Here is a 25351-nt window from a genome sequence, read left to right on the forward strand (position 1 = left end):
CTTCCTCTTCAAAAGTACAAAGGGAGCAATATTTAATATGACCCATTAATGCTTACCTTATTCACTCAGTATTATCAAAGTTTATAGAAAGGGAATTAGAACGAAGTTTCGATGAAACTCAAGGCCTGCTCCAGCGATAGGCTTTCCAGGAAAATGCCATTCAATTTATGTTCGGAGTTCCACAAAACTTTCTATAAGCTAAGACTGAACTTTCAAGCAGTGGCAGAGGAAGGTGAAGAGAACCAGGAGCAATAGGAAGCAGTTGCCTCTGATGCGATACAAATAGATAGGCAGGGCTGAAAACTGTTAATTTTATTTTGTTCAGTATTGTTCTTGTTTTATTATTTTTAGGACATTGTGATATACCAGCATTTTTAAAGCTGTTTCTGCTCTTTCCTTTCATATCAGACTTCAGGTTTTCAAGGATATATCGTTGCTTATAGTCAAAAACTGTTACTTTCATGGTTGGCCTCGTATTTACCCAAAAAATAAACATTGAACTTTCAAGAACCAGATTATGAAGATACTTCGTCATGCCACCACTTGAATCCTATTGCAAGCAATGCAAAAGGGAATATTTTCAGTTGTAACTTGTAACGAATCCTTTAACAAAAGCCACCCTGTAAAGAACCCAGTTGCAATAGCTGGTCATGACATGTAGCTATCATCTAACTTGTTCACTATATTTCAAGAGATGGAACAGTGTAAGTATGCCAAATTATCATATATTAGTTTAAACCTTGCCTGTTTTTCAATATATGAAATATTTCATATAAAGTTTTAGCAGAAATAGATTCTGAAACTATGACAAATTGCTTCATTTTACATAAGCCAATTCCACTGGCATGCAATGTACCAATAGTTTTCTGCCATCCTTTTTGGCAATAATCCAATGGATTCCAACAAATGAATTTGGGACTAGTTACAAATATTGAAAACTGCAATGGGAAATTGCACAGAGATTTCTATGCAATCCATTTCCCTCAAAATCACCACCTACCTAAATCATACAGAGGAACGAAATGGATGTCCACTCAGAAATTACTACAAATTAGATTCATGGGTAATCCGTGAACCTAACAAGTGTGTCCAACTATTTTAAGTGTCTTATACAGTCTGCAACAGCAGATCTGCAATAGCAAAGTTTATTAATGATACATAGCAATAATTGACATTAAACCAAAAAAAAGCCTTCTGCACAAATGTAAGGGCTTGCAAAGTCCAACGTTTGGTGCATCCTTTTCTTCTTAGCATAACCACCGTTCTGACTAATCTCTAAGCAAACAACCTTTTTGCAGCCCACGACAACGATTGGTAGGCACCCACACTCACGTTATTGCATAGGCAGTATTGGAAGATACAAGGGAAAGCCTAGTTTGATGATCGGAATATGAAACTCATGATCGACAAGATGAAAGAGTTATACCACCACAAAACAATGCAATTATGATATAGAGTATCACAACAATCAAGCATGTCAGTGAAGCCCTGGAAAACAAGAACAAATGAAGTAATCAATTAGGAAATAGATGTGAATCAGCCTCTAGGCAAGATCATACAGCATTACAGGCAATTAGATAGCTTAAAATAATGGTACTTACAGAAGCTTTGCATTCTTCATCCAAAGTGCTTGCCGAAGTCGTCTAGACTGCTTCTTGAAATGAAATGAGTTGTCTTGAATAGTTGCAGTTTTATCAACAAGAAGCTCAATTTTGTCACCTCTCTCTAGAATTTTTTCAATGTTTTCAACCATAACAGTACGTACCTGTATTTATCACATGAATGTTGAAACTGATTATCTCCCTTAATTCTAGAACAGGTAAATTAAAATCATGGCACGTTCAGTCTATCAATTACAATGAACTCTATATCCTATTTAATCAGAAATACTACATATATAAATTGGGAATCAGCAAAGCCAATGCTCTCTCTCAGCCTTAGCATTTTTTAAGCCTTTGTTTCAATCAACCTATGTTCAAAAACAACTTTACTTGAAAGATATTTTCTTGAAAATACAGGAAAGCAATTAGAAAAAGTATATAAGTTGGCACTGAGAATCGCTCTTTGGGCTCTCAAAGGAAAAACAAATGTTATGAAATTGATTGTGTTGCACTAAACCGTGAAAACATCCTTTGAACTATTTTTGGCTACTATCTAATAAAGACTTCAAATGATTTCCAACATCATTATATTGAATAACTCTTATTAGTAGCATTCAGTTGTGAGTATGCCAAAACTTAGCACCAAATACCAAGGATACAAGGCCTTCAATTTGATGTCTGAACAAAAACCACATTTCTTTAATCTCTTAATCTTTTTGTAAATTAAAAGTTCAGGTCTCATGCGCATTGACTAATCATTTTCAATGTTTAAATTACACCTCCAAAATATCTTCAAGCAAGAATGTTCATGAACAAAAACAAGAACATTTCATAGAGGCAAATTCATACTTAAACGCCAATTAGTTTCTAATTTCTAGCAAGTATGACAAAGCCTAATAATAAATGCCTTCAATTTTGGATCTATACATGAATCACACTTTGGTATCACTTCAAATTTTTTTTATCAGTTGAATGTTGGATGCATTGATCTCTTAAATGATCACAATAGTTCATGGTGAAGTGTAAGAAAGTTCAGAGCACACATTTGCAGGGGCAGGCATGCACACATCTAATCATTTTAATATCCCCGACAAAAATAAATGTATTTAATTAATCTCTGTAACGGACCGATTATTTTAATTTAACTCAGACCCAAATTTATTTTTGTCTTAGTAGATTGTCTCGCCGTCAGCTATCTTTGTACACTCTCGGAATGTTTCCCGACGGATATTTAAGCACAGCTTTAGGAAGTCTGTAGGTATGTTTTTTGGATCCAATCTCTCTGTACTGCGGATTCCTGTTTGAGTTCAGCACTGTTCACCATTTCGGAAGTGAAAGACCTTCCCTATTTGGCTTGTTCGATTTTGGTGTGAATAAACCCTCACCCTATTCCATCTGTGTTCCTCTAGTCTATACCCAGCAAATCTTGGAGTGCTCATATTATTTGCAACTTTGTGTTCATATCAAACTGGTGAATATCTTTCCTTGCTTCTACAGGTATTAATTGGTGTTCCTGTGTTTGCCATTCTATTAATAATATTTAATATCGGTCTGTTTGTGCAACATTGTGATCAACCTCTGTGTGATTCCATACTATGTCGGACTCCCTTCCATTCCTCTTCGTACGGCTCTGATTTCCATCTGCTTCTCTCATCGTACAGCTACCGTACGGCTTCCCTAATCTCCGTACAGACCCTTCCTCTGCAAACTCCATACGCCTTTGCTTTCCACTGTACGGTATTATGTTGTACGGCTTCTTCACTCAACATCCTGTATGGCCAACTTGAGTTCATTGTATGGCCACCTTTGTTATCACTGTACGGCCCACTGTTAGTCAAACGTACGGCCTTTTACTCTTGGTTCTAGATACCGTACGGACTTCCAAAAAACTATATGCATATTAATTAACTCCTGTACTGTCCTGTTGCATCTGTACATCCATTTCTCTGCTATATTCATACAGGCATCTCCCTCACCCACCTGTACACCGTATGTCACTGCTTCCTTAGCCGTACATCCTCCCAGTACACATTGTTGTTTCCGTATGTCCATTCTAGGGTCTCCTGCAATTTGTCTATTGAGCACTAGCAGGGACATTACAGTGGTATCAGAGCTTTGTTCCTGCCAACCTGTGGACAGTGAATGAGAGTTTACAGTCGGAAGAGAAGGAAGACACATTTCGTTGATCGAATGGCTGAAGAATGGGAACGGGATCCGGCCGGTGCCGAACTCATAGCACTTTTGAGGGATCTTGCATGGAACCAGGCACAGATCACTGATACACAGCGGCTCATGGAAGAAACTCTCAAGAAGTTGGCGGAGAACAAAATATCTAGAGAACAGAATGGGCATAGTGCGGACTTGGTGGCAGGCAGATCACACCCTCACTCAGCACGCTCTCGACCGTCCATGCCAACTTTCCCACCACGGACAAAGACACATCATGGAGAAAGACTTCCAACCTTCGAAGAGATAAGGGAGGACTGGAGGAATGCAAATCTTGAAGAGGACATTTCCTACAAGGACTACGCAGATCTAAGGATGAGATACGTAGGTGGCGGAAACAGAGGAGGATACTTTAACGATGATCTAAGGAGAAAATTGAGTAAAGTGAACCTGTCTCCATTTGATGGTTCAGGCTCCATTTCAGCATAGGCATGGGTGATGAAAGCCGACACCTACTTCCAACTAAATCCTATGCCTGAAGAAAAAGCGATCAAATTTGCTGCATTGCACTTGGAGGGCGTTGCACACGAATGTGGCACCACGGCACTATCACACTTGGGCATGATCAAATAAAGACTTATGCAAAGTTCATAGAGAGATTGATTGAATGATTTGATGAAAAAGACCCCGAACTCAATTTCAAAGATCCGGCGCAACTGAGGCAAACGGGATCGATAGATCAATTCATCGCAGAATTTCAAAGACTTTCCGTGTTGGTCACAGACATCTCTGAACGAAAGCGGGTTGTGCTCTTTATGGACGGGCTAGCAGAACCACTCAAGGGTTGGGTGAAGGGATTCAATCCATCAACCCTGTCGGAAGCAATCAGTAAGGCACATAGCATGGCATCGTCGTTGGCATCATCCTCATCCTCTCGGAATCACTCACATCCGAAACTACCGACGTTCCCGAAAGACAAACCTCTGCCCAAGAAGTTGTCATTGGATGAAGCATCTCGACAAGAACTCTGAAGGAAGAAGTTGTATTTCAATTGCAAGGGGCCTCACCGATGCCTCGAGAAAGGGAAGATTCATTACATCGAGGTAATGTCCGATGAAGAAGACGAACATGAACAAGAGGAAATGCCAGTGGAAGATATCCAACCTAGCAGTGACACCAACTTGGCCAACTTAAACCGTACGGAGAGGATTATTGCCTTGGTATAGCGCGGAGGATCCATTGCTTTGCCTGGCAGCTCGAGGTGCACAGTTTTCCATGTGAGGGGTACCCTTCAAGGACAAAGGGTCACAGTAATGCTAGACAATGGAGCTACTTTGAACTTCATAAACTCATCCTTGGTAAAGCATAGAAGTCTCCCTACGCAAGCACACGCAGGCTTTCAGGTCAAGGTTGTTGGAGGGACTTTCCTGCCCTGCACGCACCTTGTCCCTCAGTTGAGCATTAAAATGGCGAATCACACAGTTACAGAGGACTTTTTCATAGTGGATCTTGCCGACATGGAAGTTATTCTTGGCATACAGTGGATGGAGATGCTTGATGAGTACACTCTGAGTTTCAAGCGAATGGACTTCACTTTTGTGGTTGACGGAAAGAAGGTTGTCCTTCGAGGGGTGGTAAATGAGGGTCCGAAGTAAGTTTCTGCACATCAGATGGAGGCAATCTTGCGGCACAATGATGTTGAGTGGGCTGCGCATTGTTTTATCTCGACGGAACCTATGAAGGGGCACTGAACAGCTACTCAGGATGATGAGCTTCAGGATATTTTAAGTAGGCATGAAAAAGTTTTCATTGATATTCCACTTGGCATACCACCACATCAGGGGTTTGAACACACAATTGAGTTGGAATCAGGAGCAAAACCAGTCATAACCACTCTGTACCGCCACCCCAAAAAATTCGAGGATGAGATCGAACAGACGATTCAGAGGTTGCTTGAGAAGGGATGGATCCATCCCAGTTCTAGCCCGTTCACGTCATCCGTGGTATTGGTCAAGAAGGACGGAACATTGCGCATGTGTGTGGACTATCGTGCACTGAACAAGAGGACAATTAAGAACAAGTACCCCATCCTAAGGATAGATGAGCTGTTGGATGAACTACATGGCACGGTCTATTTTTCAAAAATAGATCTTTGTTCTAAATACCATCAGATCTGAATGAAGAGGATGTAGAGAAAATGGCCTTCCACTGCCACTACGGACACACTGAGTTCCTGGTCATGCCGTTCGGTCTGACTAACGCACCCGCTACATTCCAATCGTGCATGAATCGCATCTTTAACAAATAGTTGCGCAAGTATTTGTTGGTATTCTTTGATGATCTTCTCATTTATAGTAGGACGTGGGAGGAGCACCTGAAACATTTGGACGAGGTTCTGAGTATCATGGAAGAACAGTCCCTGTTCACCAAATAGTCCAAATGTGAGTTCGGAATGACAAAGATATTGTACTTGGGGCATTGTTGTCAATCAATACGGGGTTCAAGTGCATCAAGAGAAGATTCAGGCTATCCTCGACTGGCCTACCCCGAAATCACTCACGAATCTGTGAGGGTTCTTCGGATTGTGCAGTTACTGCAAAAGATTTGTCAAAGGTTTTTCTCAGCTCAACGCGCCTTCAACGGATCTAAAGAAGGGGGCTTTTCAGTAGAACGAAGAAGCACAACTCACATTTGATAAGCTTAAAGAGGCCATGAGTACTTTTCCGGTGCTGGCACTACTCGACTTCACCCTACCATTCGTTCTAGAATGCGATGCATCAAGGGAAGGCATTGGAGTGGTTTTGATGCAGGACAGACACCCCATCGCCTATGAGAGCAGGAAGCTTACACCAGCCGAACGCCTGTATTCTATTTATGATAAAGAAATGTTGGCCATTGTTCACGCACTGACCAAGTTCCAGTAGTATTTGGTTGGTGCCAAGTTTGTTGTCAGTACGGATCACAACAGTTTGAGGTATTTCTTGGAGCAGAGGGACTTGAATGAATGGAAACAAAAATGGGTAAGCAAGGTTCAATCCTTTGATTTCGATATTGAATATGTAAAAGGGAAAAACAATGTTGTTGCAGAGGCCTTGTCTCGAAAACCCACCATCTGCTCACTAGAACAGATCTCAACTAATTGGAAGGCACAACTGTTGGTGGAATATTCCAAAAATACATTTGCTTATAAGAAAATGGATGGTCACATCCACGATGATCAATATAGGGTGGTGAATGATATCTACTATAAGGATCGGATCTACCTAGTGCCAGAATCCAAGCTAAAGCTGAAGATCCTGAAGGAAGTGCACAACTCCCCTCTGGCTGGGCATCCCGGCTTTCTTAAGACCTACAGAAGTATTCGAGAGAGGTTTTCATGGAAGGGACTAAAAGGGGACGTGTTGCAGCATGTCAGAGAATGTACTATTTGCCAACAGAACAAATCCGAACACACTCTTCCTACCGGACTGTTACAGCCTCTGCCAATTCCCGAACATAAGTGGGAAAGTATATCAATGGACTTCATGAACAGAAAGGACTGCATCTTCATGGTAGTTGACAGATTGACAAAGTATGCTAACTTCTTCGCCATCCCCTCAGACCCTCAAGCTGCACAGGTCACCGAACTGTTTTTCAAAGAAGTCTTTCGCCTGCACGAGTTACCCCGAAGCATCATAAGCAATCAGGATGGACGATTCATCAGTAACTTCTAGACAAAATTGTTTCGAATGGCACGGACTGAACTATCCCCGAGCACGAGTTACCACCCACAGACGGATGGCCAAACTGAAATTGTGAATAAATGGCTCGAAGGTTACCTACGAAACTACGTCTCGGCACAACAATGCACGTGGGTAAAATGGATCCATCTCGGGGAGTATTGCTACAATACCACGTATCACATATCGATCAGGATTGCATTGTTCAAAGCTCTATATGAGCACGACCCACTCTCCTTCATCGATACAGTTCTGGGCGACAGTCACACTCCAAGGGTGAAGGCTTGGCTTCAGGAGGGACAGGACATCCTAAGGAGCTTGAAAGAAAACCTGCAGCAGGCACAAAACCGACGAAAGGTGTACGTCAATAAACATTGGATAGAGAGGAGTTTTGAAGTGGGGGATCTAGTCTATCTCCAGCTACAACCATACCAACAGTCCTCATTAAAGGGAATAGGGAAGCAGAAACTGAAGCCACAGTTTTATGGTCCCTACAGCGTGATCCGTCGCATTGGTGAGGTAGCGTATGAACTGGAGCTTCCGGAAGGTAGCCACATTCACAATGTCTTCCATGTTTCCTATCTGAAGAAGGCTATCAGGCAAAACATCACCGTTACTACTGACCTTCCACCACTCAATGAGGAGAAACTCATTCTGGAACCTGTTGAGATTCTCGAAGTGCGTGAAAAGGTCTTGCGGAACCGAACCGTCAAGGAGTACTTGGTACGTTGGTGACATCTACTGCTTGGATGACGCAACGTGGGAAGGCAAACACATCCTCCAACACCCAGCGCTGCACTTGCTTAAGGACAAGCAAATTTTGGGATAGGACTGTAATATCCCCAACAAAAATAAATGTATTTAATTAATCTGTGTAACGGGCTGATTATTTTAATTTAACTCGGACCCAAATTTATTTGTCTTCGTAGATTGTGTCGCCGTTGGCTATCTTTGTACACACTCGGAATGTTTCCCAACGGGTATTTAAGCACGGCTTTAGGAAGTCTATAGGTATGTTTTTTGGGTCCAATCTCTCTGTACTGCAAATACCTGTTGGAGTTCGGCACTGTTCGCCATTTCGAAAGTGAAAGACCTTCCCTATTTGGCTTGTTCGGTTTCGGTGTGAATAAACCCTCACCCTATTCCGTCTATGTTCATCTGGTCTCCGGCAAATCTTGGAGTGCTCATATTATTTGCAACTTCGTATTCGTATCAAACTAGTAAATATCTTTCCTTGCTTGTACAAGTATTAATTGGTGTTTCTGTGTTTGTCATTCTATTAATAATATTTAATATCGGTCTATTTGTGCAACATTGTGATCAACCTCTGCGTGATTCTATACTATGTCTGACTCCCTTCCATTCCTCTCCGTACAGCTCTGATTTCCATCTGCTGCTCTCACCGTACGGCTACCTAAGCTACCGTATGGCTTCCCTAATCTCCGTACGGACCCTTCCTCTACAACCTCCGTACGCCTTTCCTTTCCACTGTACGGTATTGTGTTGTACAACTTCTTCACTCAGCATCCCGTACGGCCAACATGAGTTCACCGTACAGCCACCTTTGTTATCACTGTACGGCCCACTGTTGGTCAAACGTACAGCCTCTTACTCTTGGTTCTAGATACCATACAGACTTCCAAATAACTATATGCATATTAATTAGCTCTCGTACTGTCCTGTTGCATCTGTACATCCATTTCTCTACTATATCTGTACAAGCATCTCCCTCACCCACCTGCACACATTGTTGTTTCCATACGGCCATTCTAGGGTCTCCTGCAATTCGTCTATTGGGCACTAGCAAGGACATTACAATCATCTTTTCATTGTTTGTGCTACAAAAAATGTCTCTAGATTCATTGTGCACTGTAACTGTCATTTAAATATTTCACAACCCACTTTCAAGGAATATTATTGATATTGAATAAATGGTAGTTCAATACTAAACACTCAAAAGTAAAATACCATCACAAGAAACCCTCACGCACACACATATTGAATGCTTGAGTTTCATCATTTGTCAACTTTGAAGTTTCGAGATTCAATCCATTGAGCTAGGATTTCTCATCTTTGAAATCCAACATCGGGATCTATCCTCAAGAGAGAACGATCATGCAAAAAAGGAGGAATTTCTTTAACCAGGGCCTTTTCTGGATATGCAAGCGAGGCTCTAACGCTTTGTTTTGGTCTGATGCTTGGGATGGCAACTCTCCTCTCTTGTCCATGTACTCTCATCCTCAGAGTTTTTGTGATTCTTTTCTTGCTGCAAGATGGGAGAAGGTGGCTCATTATTAGACTACTTATCACTTGGGTCTTCTTGTTGGCTATAGATGGAAGAACTCTTCAGATTGGCCACCTAGGGGCTCAGAAGAGGATTAGCAGGAGCTTACTAGGATACTGGCCTCTAGGAAGTGTTGCTCATTGATGGGGCCAGAGGTTTTGGCTTGGGGTGGTACTCCATCTAGTAAATCCTATGTTTCTGTTGTGTACCAAGAGCTTACTAGACAATTGTTTCGAGATATTGAAGTGCCTTGGTGGAAGCAAGTTTTGAATAATTTTTCATGGTCCAAAAGTAATTTCTTCATGTGGTTGGTGGTTCACAATCGGTGTCTTACATGGGATAATGTTTGTAAGCGTAGATTTTAGGGCCCCTCAATATGTGTGTGATGTAGTAATGGAGAGGAGTATGTCTCCCATCTTTTCTTCCAATATTCTTTTGCTGCTCAAATATGGCATTTTTGGTGGAATGCTTGGGGTCAACCTTGTTAGCATGTTTCCTCCTTGCCTGCTTTTTGGGATTGTTTGGGGAGTGCCCCCTTTAAAGTCTCTCCTCTTCAGGCTGCTTGGGTTGCTGGTCCTTTATTCTTTGCATGTTTGGTTGGAGAGGAACAAGAGGATTTTTCAGCATGTCCAAACTGGAGCCAAGCAACTCTGCTGGAAGATTACCTAATCACTTCATGAAACAGTTCAGGCTAAGTGTGTGTTAGATGGGGGTGTGGCTCCTAGGGATCTTTCTATTTGCAATTGCCTCAACTTTTCTCTACAGGGAGGGGTCCCAATGGTTGTGGGTTAGTGGTTTCTGTTACAAACGTAAATGGCAGAATACTTTCTTAATTAATCAGAGATCGAAACGATCAATATATACAAAAGGACGATAGAATAGAATAGAAACATTCTATTCTACACTACAACTAAATATTAGAAACATTCTAATATTTACAGTAAACTACAATAGTGAGCATTAAAGATTATTCTAATACCCCCCCATAATGCTCAATCTATTTACTACACCAATAGATCCCCTGAATTTAACAAACTTGTCAGGACCAAGGGGTTTTGTGAAAAAATCTGCTGGTTGCTCTGAGGTAGGGACATAGAGTCGTTGAATAGTTCCATCTTCTACTAATTGTCGAATATAATGGCAATGAAGCTCTATGTGCTTGGTTCGTTCATGAAACACTAGGTTTTTGGCGAGTTTGAGTACTGCCTGATTGTCTGAAAACAAAGAAGTTGGACCCGCTTGAGAAATATGCATATCTGCAAGCATCTGACGGAGCCAAACTGCTTCACAAGCTGCCTTGACAGCTCCTCTATATTCTGCTTCTGTAGAGGAGAGGGCATGTGCCTGTTGCTTCTTACTGGTCCAGGTAACTGCTGAAGATCCGATACTGAACACATAACCAGAAGTAGATTTCCTGTCATCAACTGAGCCGGCCCAATCAGAATCGGCGAATCCACGGAGCTGAGGAGTAGTACTCCTTGTCTAACAAAGACCATAATCTGAAGTACCCTGTACATAGCGTAATACACATTTTGCTGCAATCCAATGATTAGTCTTGGGGTTTGTCATGAACCGGGAGATGTAGCTGACTGCAAAACTGAGATCAGGTCTAGTAGTAGTAAGATAGATGAGACTACCTACTAGTTGCCTGAAGAGTGTTTCATCTACAGGAGGAGAATCAGATTGTGCGGACAATTTCAGACCAGTCTCCATAGGAGTGGAGGCAGGTTTGCAATCCTGCATTCGAAACCTGTCAAGCAAACTTCTGGCATACTTGGACTGAGACAAAAAAATACTGTTGTCAGTCTGCCAAACCTCAATACCTAAACAATAATGAAGCCATCCAAGATCGGTCATGTCAAAAGTTCTGCATAGATCCTATTTGATATCTGAAATCAAATGTTCTGAACTCCCAGTAATGATCAGATCATCCACGTAGACAACAAGAAAAAGAATTTCATTACCAGGGTGTTTAATATACAAATTACTATCTGACAGGCTGCGCTGAAATCCCTGAGTAACCAAGTATTGATCAATCTTTATTTACCAAGCCCTAGGAGCCTGTTTAAGACCATAGATGGCCTTCTTGAGTCTACATACTTTTGGTTCTGAACCGGCAACCTTAAAACCTAGGGGCTGTGTCATGTAGACTTCTTCCTGTAATTCACCATTGAGAAAAGCACTCTTCACATCCATCTGATGAACTTTCCAACCATACTGAGCTACAATGGCAAGAAGAATACGAATAGTACTCATCTTAGCTGTTGGAGCAAATGTCTCCTCATAGTCAATGCCTTCACGTTGGGTGAATCCTCGAGCAGCAAGTCTGGCTTTGTATTTGTCCAAGGTACCATCTGCATGGTACTTGACCTTATAGACCCATTTACAGCTAATGGGTTTCTTCCCAAGAGGAAGATCTGAAAGAACCCAGGTGTGGTTCTTCTGAAGACTTTGAAGCTCAGCATCCATTGCATGTTCCCATTCTGGAATTCCTTTGGCCTCTGCATATGTCTGGGGCTCAGGGATACTATGGATGTTTGTCATAAGAGCTATATTAACTGTGTTGTGCTGAATGCTCTTATTTCTGGAGGTTCTACCCTCAATGAGTTCATCAGGACGAAGATCACTAATCGTTTTAGCCCACCATTTTGGCCGAAGAGTCGAGGAGCCAATATCAAATGCTGTCGGGATAGCTGTATTATCAGGAGGTGGCTGATGTGGTGTATCAGTAGCATCAGATGACTCATGTAAAATAGAAGAACCCAAGTCAGAGATTGTTGAAGACTGAATCTCAGAATGCAGTGGAGAGTCAGAGAGCGAAAATGGTCCAAGTTCCTCATCAAACAGAACATCACGACTGAAGATTAAACGATCAGTATTTACATCAATCAACCGATAGGCCTTATGTGTGTAACTATATCCTGTAAACATAAGTTTTTGGCTTTTGGAATCCAACTTAGTGCGTTTGACATCAGGAATCCATACATATGCCAGAGAGCCAAAAACTTTCAAATGGTTGATCTTAGGTTTGCGACCAGACCAGGCTTCCCCAGGGGTTTTATGATTAACGGCACGAGTGGGTGACCGGTTAAGAAGATAGACCGCTGTGGATACTGCTTCTGCCCAATATTTTCTGGGAACATTTCTATGTTCTAACATAGCCCTAGCCATTTCTGTGATGGTACGGTTATGACGCTCTACAACACCGTTTTGTTGAGGAGTGTGAGGTGTGGTGAGCTGACGTCTAATGCCGTGAGTAGTACAGAAGACAGAGAAAGCAGATGAACAAAATTCCCCCCCATTATCGGTCCTAAGAGTACGAATGGAGGAACCAGACTCTTTTTCTACTAGAGCTTTAAATTGCTGAAATACAGGAAAAACATCTGATTTTTGCTTAAGAAAATATACCCACATTTTGCGACTAAAATCATCCACAAAGAGTAAGAAGTACCTGTTCCCGGAAATAGAAGGAGTATTCATAGGACCACATACATCAGCGTGGACCAACTGTAGCACTCTAGATGCCCACCATGATTCGCCATTCGTAAATGGTGTCCTATGTTGCTTCCCTGCTTGGCAAGCTCCGCAAACGCGATGGTTCTGGGTCTGGATGTTAGGTAGGCCATGGACTAAATTATCCCGAGCAAGTTGTGCTAGATATTGCATGTTCAGATGACCATATCGCTGATGCCAGAGGCTGCTGAGAGCGGATGATTCGGCGATGAAGGCATGCTCAAGAGAATCTCCTGAATCTATAAGTCTATAAATACCATGATCCTCAAGACCGATAGCAAGGATAGTGCGAGAAGCACGATCAATAATTGAACACTTATTTCCACTGAAGACGACATCCAACTGAGGAGAGTGCTTCATAATCTGACTAACAGACAGAAGATTATGTTTCATGCCAGGAACATAACATACATTGAGAAACATGAGTTTTCTTCCTCCAGACTGAATCTGAACATTGCCTTTTCCGACAATATTGTATTCTTCGCCGCCTCCAAAGATGATTGAATTAGAATAGGGAGTGAATTCAACAAACCAATCACGCCTATGAGTGAAATGTCGAGAGGCACCAGAATCGATGTACCAAGCAGAAGATTTCGCATGATTTGTAGGTATGCTGGCCATAAAGGCATGATAGAGAGATTCTTTCTGCTCTGAGTGCTGGGCAGCATTGGCTTGCTGTTGAATTGAGTTTGACTTCTGATGTTGTTGATACAGATGGTCATAATATGCAAATGTCTCAAATGGCACAAATTTCGAGGTGAGAAAATGAATGACCCAAAAAAATTGGAGAAGTATACGGACGAGAGCTTGAAAAACCCAGAAATAATACGTCAGAATTTGGATCCGCTGGCTCGAAAATCGAGGCACAAAAATCGAGACACCCACAAAAATCTGACGAAGACCCATTTGAGATCTCAAAAAACCCACCAAGAATATGTGATCAGAATTTTTTTGAACCAAAAAAGTAGGGTTTTCGAAAAAAACTTTACCCGACTGGAGAGAAAGTTTCAACTATGGCAAATCTGTGCAAAAACTTGCAGAAAACGACCCAGACCAGTCGGATTTGAAAGGTGACGCAAGCTGCCTATATACCACCAAAATACTGCGCCAAAAAAAAAAAAACAGACACGATTTGGAAAATTCGCATCAAAAAACAGACACGAAAAAAATCGCGTTTTTGTTCTCAGTCGTTTCCAGAAACCAGTAGAACCCAGAGTTGCAGCAATGAACCACGAACCAGGCAGCATTCGAGTTGCAGACAAAATTGGTGATATGTGTCCAAAAAAAAAACTAGCTGAATCTATTACAAGTGCCTTATTTGATTACAAATCGCCATGATTCAAACAGATGATAAAAAATAGAAACCCTAGCCGAAAAATCTTTAACAAATAATTTCAATAGAAATTATAAATTTTCCGGAAAAATTTGAAGCATTTGCTCTGATACCATGTTACAAACGTAAATGGCAGAATACTTTCTTAATTAATCAGAGATCGAAACGATCAATATATACAAAAGGACGATAGAATAGAATAGAAACATTCTATTCTACACTACAACTAAATATTAGAAATATTCTAATATTTACAGTAAACTACAATAGTGAGCATTAAAGATTATTCTAATAGTTTCATAGTATGCCCAGGTAGCCTAGGCAGGAGGTGAACATGACAGGCATTGGACTCCTGCTCTGCTTGGAGTTCTTAAAGTCAACACTGATGGTTCTTCTAGGGGGAATCCTGAACCTGCTGGTATTGGGGGAGTTTCCCATAGCAGCTACATTGAGTTCAATTTCTTTCCTTTGTGCATAAGGGCTCTCATACTAATAATCTTATGGAGGCTCTAGCCATTTTGCACGCTATGGAACAATGTTGTTTGCAGGGACAGCGCAGGATCATCTGAGTCTCACTCTCAGGTGGTTGTGAACTTGCTAACTACACAGGAGCTTAAGGATGTTAGTTGGCACCTGGCTTCAGATGTTAATCAGGCTCTCCACTTCTGTAGATCTCTTGAGTCCATTAGTTTTACTTACATCCCTAGGTAATGGAATGGAGTTGCTGATTGCCTGGCTAAATGGGCTTCTGCTCATGTGCAGGACTGGAATATTGTGGATAAGAGGCAATTACTCACTGATTCATCTCGTGAATTTGATGAACTTATTAAACGGGATAGAGCTCATTGTTGTGCTCTCCCTTTTGTATTTCTTGTTGTCTTGATAAAAAATTTACCCCTCTTTTAGTGAAAAACAAATTATTCTAAACATTAACCTCTCAAAGTGGAATTTTTCTTCAAAGGATATTCTTCCATCAGAGATTACACTAAATGCTTGATGTTTCAAGTTTCAACAATGTTTATCAATTAAAATAAATGTTTTCTGGGTTTGCTGTGCATTCAGTAGCTTCAAGACCTATCTCAAGAAAAGAGAAATGATGTCCCAAAGAAAGAACCCTGTTGATGTTCAGCATTTAGAAATTTGAATACTGAACTTTTAAAGAGGCATATTTGATCATAGAGTTCCCTTCAAAAGAAAAAATAGTTGAGATTATGATACTTAAAAAATGTTCACGTGTACTTTTTATTAGTCCACCCAAGTTGAATCCTGCTTCTCAATCACATTAACATAATGATTGTTTTTGTTTAGTAATGCTTGAGCCACACTTTCAGATCCTCTTCCAGTGTCCCATTTACAATACACTTTTTTAAGCATTGGGGTCTTGTCTAGGATGAGTAGATTAAGCACATATTAGAAGACTGCACACTATTATGCTTAGAGCATGATGTGGCATATGCATAGATTAAAAATTGCTACCTTGTGAGCACTGGTAAGCAAAATACCTAGGAAAGCCACTTGCCTGCAATTCAGACACGCAGCAAGTTTTTCTTATGAGTTTGACTGGGAAAATCACCATCCAAAGCATAAACGAATTCTGAGGCCAGAAAAGAATCAAAGTGCTTCAATTTTTCATGATTCTTTCTTCCACCTCACTTCGTTGTTATCAACATTGAATGCAGCTGAAATTGATCTCGGACTGTTATTTTGCAGCATCTTCAATGAGAGTGTAAAATAGTTACCTAACAAAATAACAAAATCCTTAATGTAATCTATATTGTCAAAAATAAGTTTTGTTTATTCCTCTCATTCTAAGGTCTTATTATGTTTTTTCTCATATTATTTATGAACTAGCTAGCTGCTGGGTTTAAAACGTATGAATATCAATTTTTTAAGATAAATTTAGTATTGAATACTGGATTGCTCTGCCACACCAAATCCAAACTTTGCAGCTGTACATGAAAAATATATTAAGCAATAACTAGCTTAAGTCCCCTTTACAACCCTTTATGACCCAGATATTCTCTACAAAGAGTCTTGGAAACTTTTAGTTAGAATGCAAAATCGTGGGGACTTGGCCAGAAAGAAATTGCACATGGTTCAGTTCCTGGCAATGAGAGGGATCATTGTGGCAGAGATCAAGGGCATGGACAGAAGGTGAGAATGCAAGGCCATGGGTTGACTGAAAAAGTGGACATCGTAGACCCCTAGGGGGGATGGGCTAAAGTATCAATTCTTGGGCTTACTGAGACCATTTCAAGATCGTCAGCTTGTGTTTTCAAGCTGAGTATATCTAACTGTAGTCAGCTGTATAATTTTCTGGCCCTATTGAAATTGTGTGGCTTATAGGGGCATATTTTGTATTGTATTTGTATAATCTCTCATAAAATACATCATTAATTACTCAAAGATAAGACATGCATACTGCACAGCTATTTAGTTAAACTTTGCAGCAGAACAAGGTAAGAAAGCAATATTTAAAATTTCATTGCAAGCCTGCACCCTTAAATTCAATAACTTGTTAGTATATAAAATAACATCAGCAGCACAAACAGCTCAGCTTCCTGACACAGTTGACCAGAGCAGTGGTATAATGTGAGTTGAAGCACTTTGTATGCTAAAAGGTCAGGTTCAAAATGCAATGGACATGCTCCAAATCAATATTGCCCAAGTGCCAGCCCTTGATAATTTGGAAAGAATCAATGATGCTCTTGCAGCACTTGTTCACAAGGATGCAACCCTTTTAACAAGAGTGTTTTTGTACCTCTATTTGTTTAATGTCAAGATGAAGATTAATAATTAAATAAGAAAGTCCAATTTCCTGAAATGAAACAGGAATGTTACCAATGAAAGGGAAAGAAAACAACATGCTGCATCCCAACCCCAAACTAATCTGTAAAGTATCAATAAACTATCTTTCAATTGATATGATCTTAAATAAGCAATCCTGCTGTTGAAATTTTTTCAACAGAAAAAGCACCACAGTTGGAAAAAAGATGCAAAAATACTAAAACCAATTCAGTGACTAGTACAACCAATTTCTTCCCAACATAATTTAATTTCTAGTGTAGATGTCTACCTGTACACTTGCAAATTTGCTATCAAAAAACATTGCTTCAGCAAAAAGATCATGCCTGAGAAACTACTGAAGATCCACAAGACTGGAATTACCTCACTCATTTCTCCTCTTACACGGTTTAAGGTATCTGCATTGGGGTTGCTGGAGAAATACTCCATCTGCTGGTGCAAAACTCTAGAGAACTCGTCATTCATTGCATAAGCAAGTGCAGTATGAGCCACACGGCCATATGTTTTCATGAATCTCATTTGAATGTCTTCCAAATATGCGAATGGAACTCGTCCTGCACATCAGTAACCACAAATCAAGCAGAACCGGTGAATGAAAGACAAATAGGAAGAAACGTGAGCAGAATTGTGCAAAATAGCCTATAGGTATAGATGTACGAATAGAAGAACCACAAATACAAGCAATTGAAACTAAGAGAATTGTACTTGTGCTCAAAGTGTACATCTTGTAAATATTTTTAAGCTTTTTGATATACTGCTATATGATTTTCCAAGAAAAATGGCCCAACAAGCAAGAGTGCAGTTAAGTATGCTATCCAACATATGCCAAAAGCAGAAGCTAGCAAGGTTGTTCTCCTATTTTGCAACTTTTCTATAGACCTTTGACATTGAAAATATAGAACACAATTAAATGATTAAGCACATGTAAAGGACAAAAATAAAGTGTTACATTTTAATATAAAGGCAATAGCAATGAACTATGAAGAAAGCATATTTCAATATAGAATTCTGGAAAACTCAAAAAGCATAAAAGATACGAGGCAGAGTTAATTTGACACCCGTTGTAAATGTAGTCCACCAGGGGTGGTGGAGGGAGGGGAGGTTTAATTTTTCTTATATTGCATATAGTATGAACAAGCACTTTACCGTTGCATCATGTACCTCCTGTTCAGACCACTAAAGGGCTTCTTCCCACAATTGAAAGTGTTTTTAAACACTAAATTTATATAAAAACATTTAGAATATATCTTATAATAATTAATATATTATTTTTTAGCAAAGGGAGAATTAGAATGAGGTGCCTGTGGGTGATAGAGATGAAGAAAACTCTCAAGGATTCATTAGGGAAAGCAAACAGATTCAGAGACCAGACTAATATGAGAGACACTATGGTTGAGATGGTAAACTCCTGAAAGGCCTAAATAAGCAATTGAGTGCCGGTGGGCCTATCCAGAATGGTATTGAGCAGAGAAGCTACCCTGTTGACAATGTTTCTGTGAACCTGAACCCAATTACCTTTAGAGACAAATTCTTTGAAAAGAAAGGAACAGCACCCATGGAAGAAGTGCAACCCACTCAGGGAGGTGGAATAACAAGAGTTGAATATAATGCCCTAAGTGCTGTCATACAATGAGATGTCTTTGGAGTACTATGAGATGAAGACAAGGAATAGGCATAGAAGGAGAATATTTGAGGAGCAGTCTTGAAAAAAATATACAGCACTGTTTGGGGAAGATCACCATCACTACTTTCAATGGGTCAAGAAACTGTTCAGCAAGAGTGTGGTTGCAGAAATTAAACATGTACATTTTTAATCCAATATTTGTAAGAGGTCATCAAGTTTGCCACCTGGCACATAGAGGGATTGACCCACAAATGGTGGCATGCTGACCCAAGGACATGATTCACTACCTTAGAAGAACTCAGCTAAGGATTAACAGAAAAGTTCACTAGGAAGGACCCCAAGATTCATTCTGACAAGCTAGCACATCTGAAGCAAGAGAGGGGAGTGGAACACTATGGAGCAAAATTCCAAAGGCTTTTGATGATGGTTCCGAGCATGGTAGAGAGAAGACTCAGATTCCTTTTTGCAAAGGAACTACCTGAACCCCTCAAAGAGCTAGTAAGAGGATTTGCTTCCGAATTCTTCGCAAGAAGCTATCAAGAGAGATCTAAATTAGAAGGGATTTGTGACTAAGGTCAGATTCTCTTCCAAGAAGGCACCTCCGATTCTGCAAAAAATACCTCCTTAGAAGAGCATACCTCCACCCAAGGCATTACCTCCCAAGCTAAACAAAATTGAGGGATACAAGAGTGACCTCCGAAGGAAAAAGCTATGTTGCACATGCAAAGAGTCATGCCAGGCAAGCCACAAGTGCTTAAGGAAGGGGCTGAACCTGAGATCAATCTCGATGAGATTGAACATGAGGATCAACGAAGAGAGCTTTTAGGTGACATCTTTGCATCATTTTCAGGAGCACTTAATATCATTCTTTCTGGTTATAGAATTATTTCAAGGACAAAGAGTGACAATATTAATTGATAGTGGAGCAACACACAATTGCATTGATGAGGAGTTGGTGGCTGAGATGAGTTTGAGGACCGAAGATGTCGAAAGGTTCCATCTCACAATAGCCAATGGGTATACTCTTCTACGCAGCCAAAGGATTCAAAAGATGGAGAGAGCCTTTCATAGAGATGAAGTGGCATAGGTGACCAAAAGCTTGACTACAAATATAGGACCATCCAAGGATGAGAGATCCTACCATGTTGAGATTTAGTCCATCTTGGATATGCAAAGCGAGATACTTCGTGATATTCCCCCTTGTTTACAATCAAATTGGGGCTCTCGACATGTGATTGAACTTGACGAAGGAGCAAAATCCATCATCACTGCCCTTTACTAACATCCTAGAACTACAAGGTTGAGATTGAGAAGATGGTCAGCAAGTTACTGGACACAAGGCACATATGACCTAGTTCCAACCCATTTGCCTCATCTATGATGTTAGTGAAGAAAAAAGATGGGACTATAAGGATGTACATTGATTATAGAGCCCTCAACAAAAGCACGAGCAAAAATCACTACCCCATACCAAAGATCAACAAGTTGATTGATAAGCTTCACAATGCAATGTATTTCTCAAGATCAACTTACAATCGATGTATCCTCAAATAAGGGTTGGATACAAGGATGTGGAAAAACTAGCTTTCAAGTCACTATGAGCATTATGAATTCCTAGTCATGGCCTTTGGGTTGACTAATACACCAACCACATTTCGTTCTTGAATGAAAAATATTTATTTTGTGATGGAGGTTGTTTGTGTTGGCATTCTTTGATGACATCTTAGTCTTTAGTAAAACTTGGGAGGATCATTTAAGGCTTGTTGATGAGGTATTTGTCATATTGGAGCAGTGTCCATTCTATGCAAAGGCATCCAAATTTGAATTTGGCTTGTAGAGCTCAAAGAGTTGGCCTGGATGAGGAAAAAATCAAGGCAAAAGGAAGATTGTCCAAGGCCAAGGAATATAACACATTTGAGAGGGTTTTTGGAACTTTGAAGATACTATAGGAGATTCATTAAGGGGTTCTCGCAGCTTGCAGCCCCCTTAACAGATTTTAAAAATTAATAGAACATCTTTGTGGAGCCCTTCAGCGCAAAGCTTTTGACAAACTCAAGATGGTAATGAGTTCATGTCCTATTTTGGCCATTCCTAATTTCCCACTTCCCTTTCACCTATAACGTGATGCTTCAAAAGAGGGGACTGGAGCAATATTGATGCAAAATAGGCACCTTGTAGTATTTGAGAGTAGGAAGCTCAAAGATGTAGAGGAGCTTCTCCATCTATGGCAAAGATGTTGGCCACCATAATAGCTTGAAAATCAAGATTTTTTAGTTGGTAAAAAAGATAATAGCTTGAAATACATCTACAAACAAAAGGACTAGAATGATGGGCAACAAAAACAGTTAAGATACAAGCCTATGATTTTGACATTGACTATGTTAAGGGAATAGTTCCATGACTCAGACTCGACTATGACCCAACTCATGACTCGGCAAAATGAAAAAACTCTTGAAATTTAGAAAAATTTAATGATTTAAAACTTGTTTCACGTACCTATTATATAATAAAGCTTAAAGACACTATAACATCACCAAATAGAAGCTAATTTGGTTACATACATCTATCACATAAATACTAATGTAAATTGTAGTTGAAGGAAATAGAAAACATAGATCAAAAGTTCAATCTCATTGCCAACTTTAAGGATAGATTATAAAAACCAAAAGCCATAAACTTAAGAATCTTAATATATATTTCTACTTGGTTGCAACTTTCTCCAAGTGTCTTTGCACGTCTTGCTTGCAAAAATCACCCCTTGTTCATCATTATATGCATCCATCTCGTGTAGTACAGATGTGCAATCAAGTGACATCTTTTGCATCACTGTACAGGCGACTAAGAACCTCCTCATCCACCTTGAAGTTATAGGGGAAATGAGATGCCAGATTGAGGAATTAATTTGCTGCATGGAAGGTCCTACGAAGTTGGTTTTTCCATCTCCCAAATAGAACCATACTTATCCTCAACTCCTACATACATGGATCTAGCGGCCTCCTTAGCCCTATTTGTGCCCTCATATATGTAGCCCCAAAAGGGCCCTCATATATGTAGCCCCAAAAGGGCCTCTCTCATTGAAGTATGCAATTTATATCTTAATTTAAAAAATTCAAGAAGTTTAACCAAAAAATGTAAAATCCATAAACATACAATAACAAAAACCAAAAAAACCTACAAAATTTTACACTTGCCTCTTTCAGATGAGTTGATAAGTCTTGGATCAGCTGCTATGCACTACTTGATGTTCTTGGTCCAAACCTATAGCCTCCCCAATGTGCTCTGTGTACTCCTTGATGTTCTTCTTCTCTGTTGGTTGCAAACCTATGGCCTTTTGTTTCTTCCTCTCTTTCACTTTTGCTCTCTTCTTCTCATAAGAAGCAAATAGAATGTCTTTAAGGGCAAAATAAATAACATGTAGTGAGAAAAATGGGAAACATTTTTTTTTATGCTTTTTGGCAAGTCAAAATCGGACTGTTACAGCATGGGTCGTAGGCAATGAACCTAACAGATCGCATGACCCACTAGCTTGGCAAGCCATGCGAGTTACGTTAGGCATCAAGTCATGTGGACTCAGTCGACACTCCATGTCACCACTATTCACACGACTTGCAGAAAATTATGAATCACTCGTTAGGGGAGAGAACAAACTGGCGGTTAATGAACTTTGTATGAAACCTTATTTCCATTCTCTAACTAATAAATTTGCTCAATGGAAGGCTTCCATAATGTATAAATAAGCTAAGAATACAACTGCTACTGACATTTTGGATGGGAAGTTGCAAGATATGTACACGATGGTTCATGATCAAATGTATCTTGTTCTGGAAACAGATTAAAGGAAAGTATCTTGTTCTGGAAACAGATTAAAGGAAAGAATTTTAAGGGCAAATTGTGACGCACCTCTTGTTGGTCATCCAAGTTTCTACGATACATAAAAGCAAGTACAGGAACATTTTTCATGGAAGGGACTCGAGGGCAATTTATTGAGGCATGTCAAGGAGTGTAGGAGTTGTCAACAAAACAAAATAGAGCATGTTGCAGCCTTTGCCCCATTCTAAGTCAGAAGTGGGAGAGTATCTCCATGAATTTCATTACAAGACTTCCAAAGATGAAAGGTGAGGATTGTACCTATGTTGGTTGATAGGCTCACTAAATTTGCTCATTTCTATCCTATTTCTTTAGAGTAGAAGGCTACACAAGTTGCCCATCTGTTCTCTACGGACATTTTTAGACTTCATGGGCTACCTAGGAATGTTGTGGGAGTGACAAGACAATAACTTCATCAGTTTAGCTGTTCTGTTAAAGAAATGACCCCAAGTACTACTTATCATTTCCAAACCAATCGGAAAACAAAAATAGTGAACAAATGGATACAGGGCTACTTGAAATATTATGTTACAATGCAGAAAACAACCTAGGTCAAATGGTCGCAACTTGGAGAGTATTGCTAAAATTTGTAATGACCCTAACTCAAAGGTCACTAAAAACTACTAACACTGAACTATGCAATTACGTCAAACACTTGGCATGTAGTCTGAACTATACAATGTAACATACTGAATATGTGCTAAGCAATTTCATTCTGAGATATAAAATGCTGAAAGAAACATTTGTTAAATTATAATCTGTAATGACCCTCCTCAAATCTGCTCTCAAAAATGCTGATAAAAGCTCAAGGAATTTCATCAAACAATGCAAGGGACATATGACTGACATAGTATTTCAGCTTGCTTTAAATGACTCTTTCTTCAATTCGCATCAATGAGAATCTTGTGCTAGAAGACTCAAAATGGACTACACAATGACCTAACATGAGTGTGCTAATTTTGACAATATTCAATGCATATATATCATCTAAGCATGAGAAATAAACACCTACAGCCAACTGGCATTTTTAAAAACAGTTGGTATGCAAACTAACTAGCTGATAAATAATGATATTGAATTGCTTAAATGACACCAGCAACTATTATCTTTTTAATTGCAATGAAATTTCTAATACAATGCTCATGAAATATGGCCAAGACTTTTGGCATTTACATGGATTACAAAAATGATAATGCTGGTATAATGCACACCTACAACTGAAACTTATAACACCTAAAATGCAATGCAAACAAAGGAACTTGGTTGTAAATGGCTGTAATAATTTTCTCCAATGCTATCTTCCTGCTTTGCTTTTTCTATTCTGCTTTTTCACTTGCTTTTTTCAGATCTGTTTTTTCACTTTGCTTTTTCAAAACTGCTTTTTCAGACCTTTTTTTTTTCGGATTTGCTTTTTCGAGCTGCTTTTCCGAACCTGCTTTTTCGGACTGCTTTTTCGGCCTGCTTTTTTTCGGTTCTGCTTTTTCAGCCTGCTTTTAAAAAAAATCAAACCCTCTTGAACTGAAGTAGAAACTTCCTCAAGATATGCAAATAAAATTCCTTCAAACAAATCCTCTAGATGTTGGCCCTTGGCCACAGTTATGCTCAGCTTGAGATAGCTGAATACTATCTCCAAAGTGCAACCCTTCAAAAGATCTTTCACTTCCTCAGTTATGCGATCTGCTGGGAGGTATCGTTCCCAAAGACCAATTGAAAATTTGCAGACCTAGATGGTACCACAAATGCTCATAGAGAAAAGGTAGTAGAATCATCAAATCCAGCCTATCCAAATGAGAGGCCAAGCCCTCTATTTATTCACTTTTCTAAGAAGTTACTAAGAACTTCTAGAAGCATCCATTATAAATTCCCATTATAATGCACTTTTATAATTAAATAACTTTATAAAATAAAAAGTGCAATCTCAACTTAAAATTATAACATGTAGGCCGCGTATAAAAAGTAATGATAAAATAATATCTCCAAGAGCATAATAAACCATCCAATTCTCAAATAAATGCTAGAATGACTCTCTCATCACAACCACCAGTCTACGAGAGTCCATGGTAGACTGATCCGGCACGCAAAACGATGTCAGCCAAAATGGGGACATTACAAAATTATACACAAGATGACTCCCTTTAAAGTGATGCTACCTCATTCGTGGACTTGATACTTTCAAACAATAGAGTTCCCCGAGCAAGACATTAGAGATTCATGTTTTTGTATTGCAACTAGCATCCTGACATCCAGCTACTACTGACTTTCATTGACATGTGCCTTCAGCTAGTAATTAACTCTATAGCATGCAAATGTCGTCCCTGAGAGCACATCTAGGCTATAGTATGGTTTAATCCAACAACCTTGCACTAATGCGGTTTCTTGTCTCTCAACACACCTAATGCTTGCCATTATATCTTTGAAGTTGAATAAGTATGATAACTG

At 39.7% G+C, this 25351-nt stretch overlaps 1 protein-coding gene across 1 annotated transcript in view; it reads right to left on the reverse strand.

Moving 5' to 3' along the window:
• Window positions 1-709: 709 nt before the first annotated feature.
• VAMP714 (vesicle-associated membrane protein 714) overlaps window positions 710-25351 on the reverse strand; it is a 34018-nt gene continuing 9376 nt past the window's right edge. Inside the window, exons 2-4 of the mRNA XM_089809951.1 lie at window positions 17785-17975; window positions 1602-1765; window positions 710-1488 (exon numbers count right to left, since the gene is read on the reverse strand). Coding sequence (XP_089666077.1) covers window positions 1398-1488; window positions 1602-1765; window positions 17785-17975 — 446 coding nt within the window. The 3' untranslated portion in view covers window positions 710-1397. The remainder of the gene's footprint in view (window positions 1489-1601; window positions 1766-17784; window positions 17976-25351) is intronic.

This window comes from Cupressus sempervirens, chromosome 11, assembly GCF_028749045.1.
Source record: "Cupressus sempervirens isolate cs-2001-9-10 chromosome 11, ASM2874904v1, whole genome shotgun sequence".
Classification (NCBI taxonomy): Eukaryota; Viridiplantae; Streptophyta; class Pinopsida; order Cupressales; family Cupressaceae; genus Cupressus; species Cupressus sempervirens.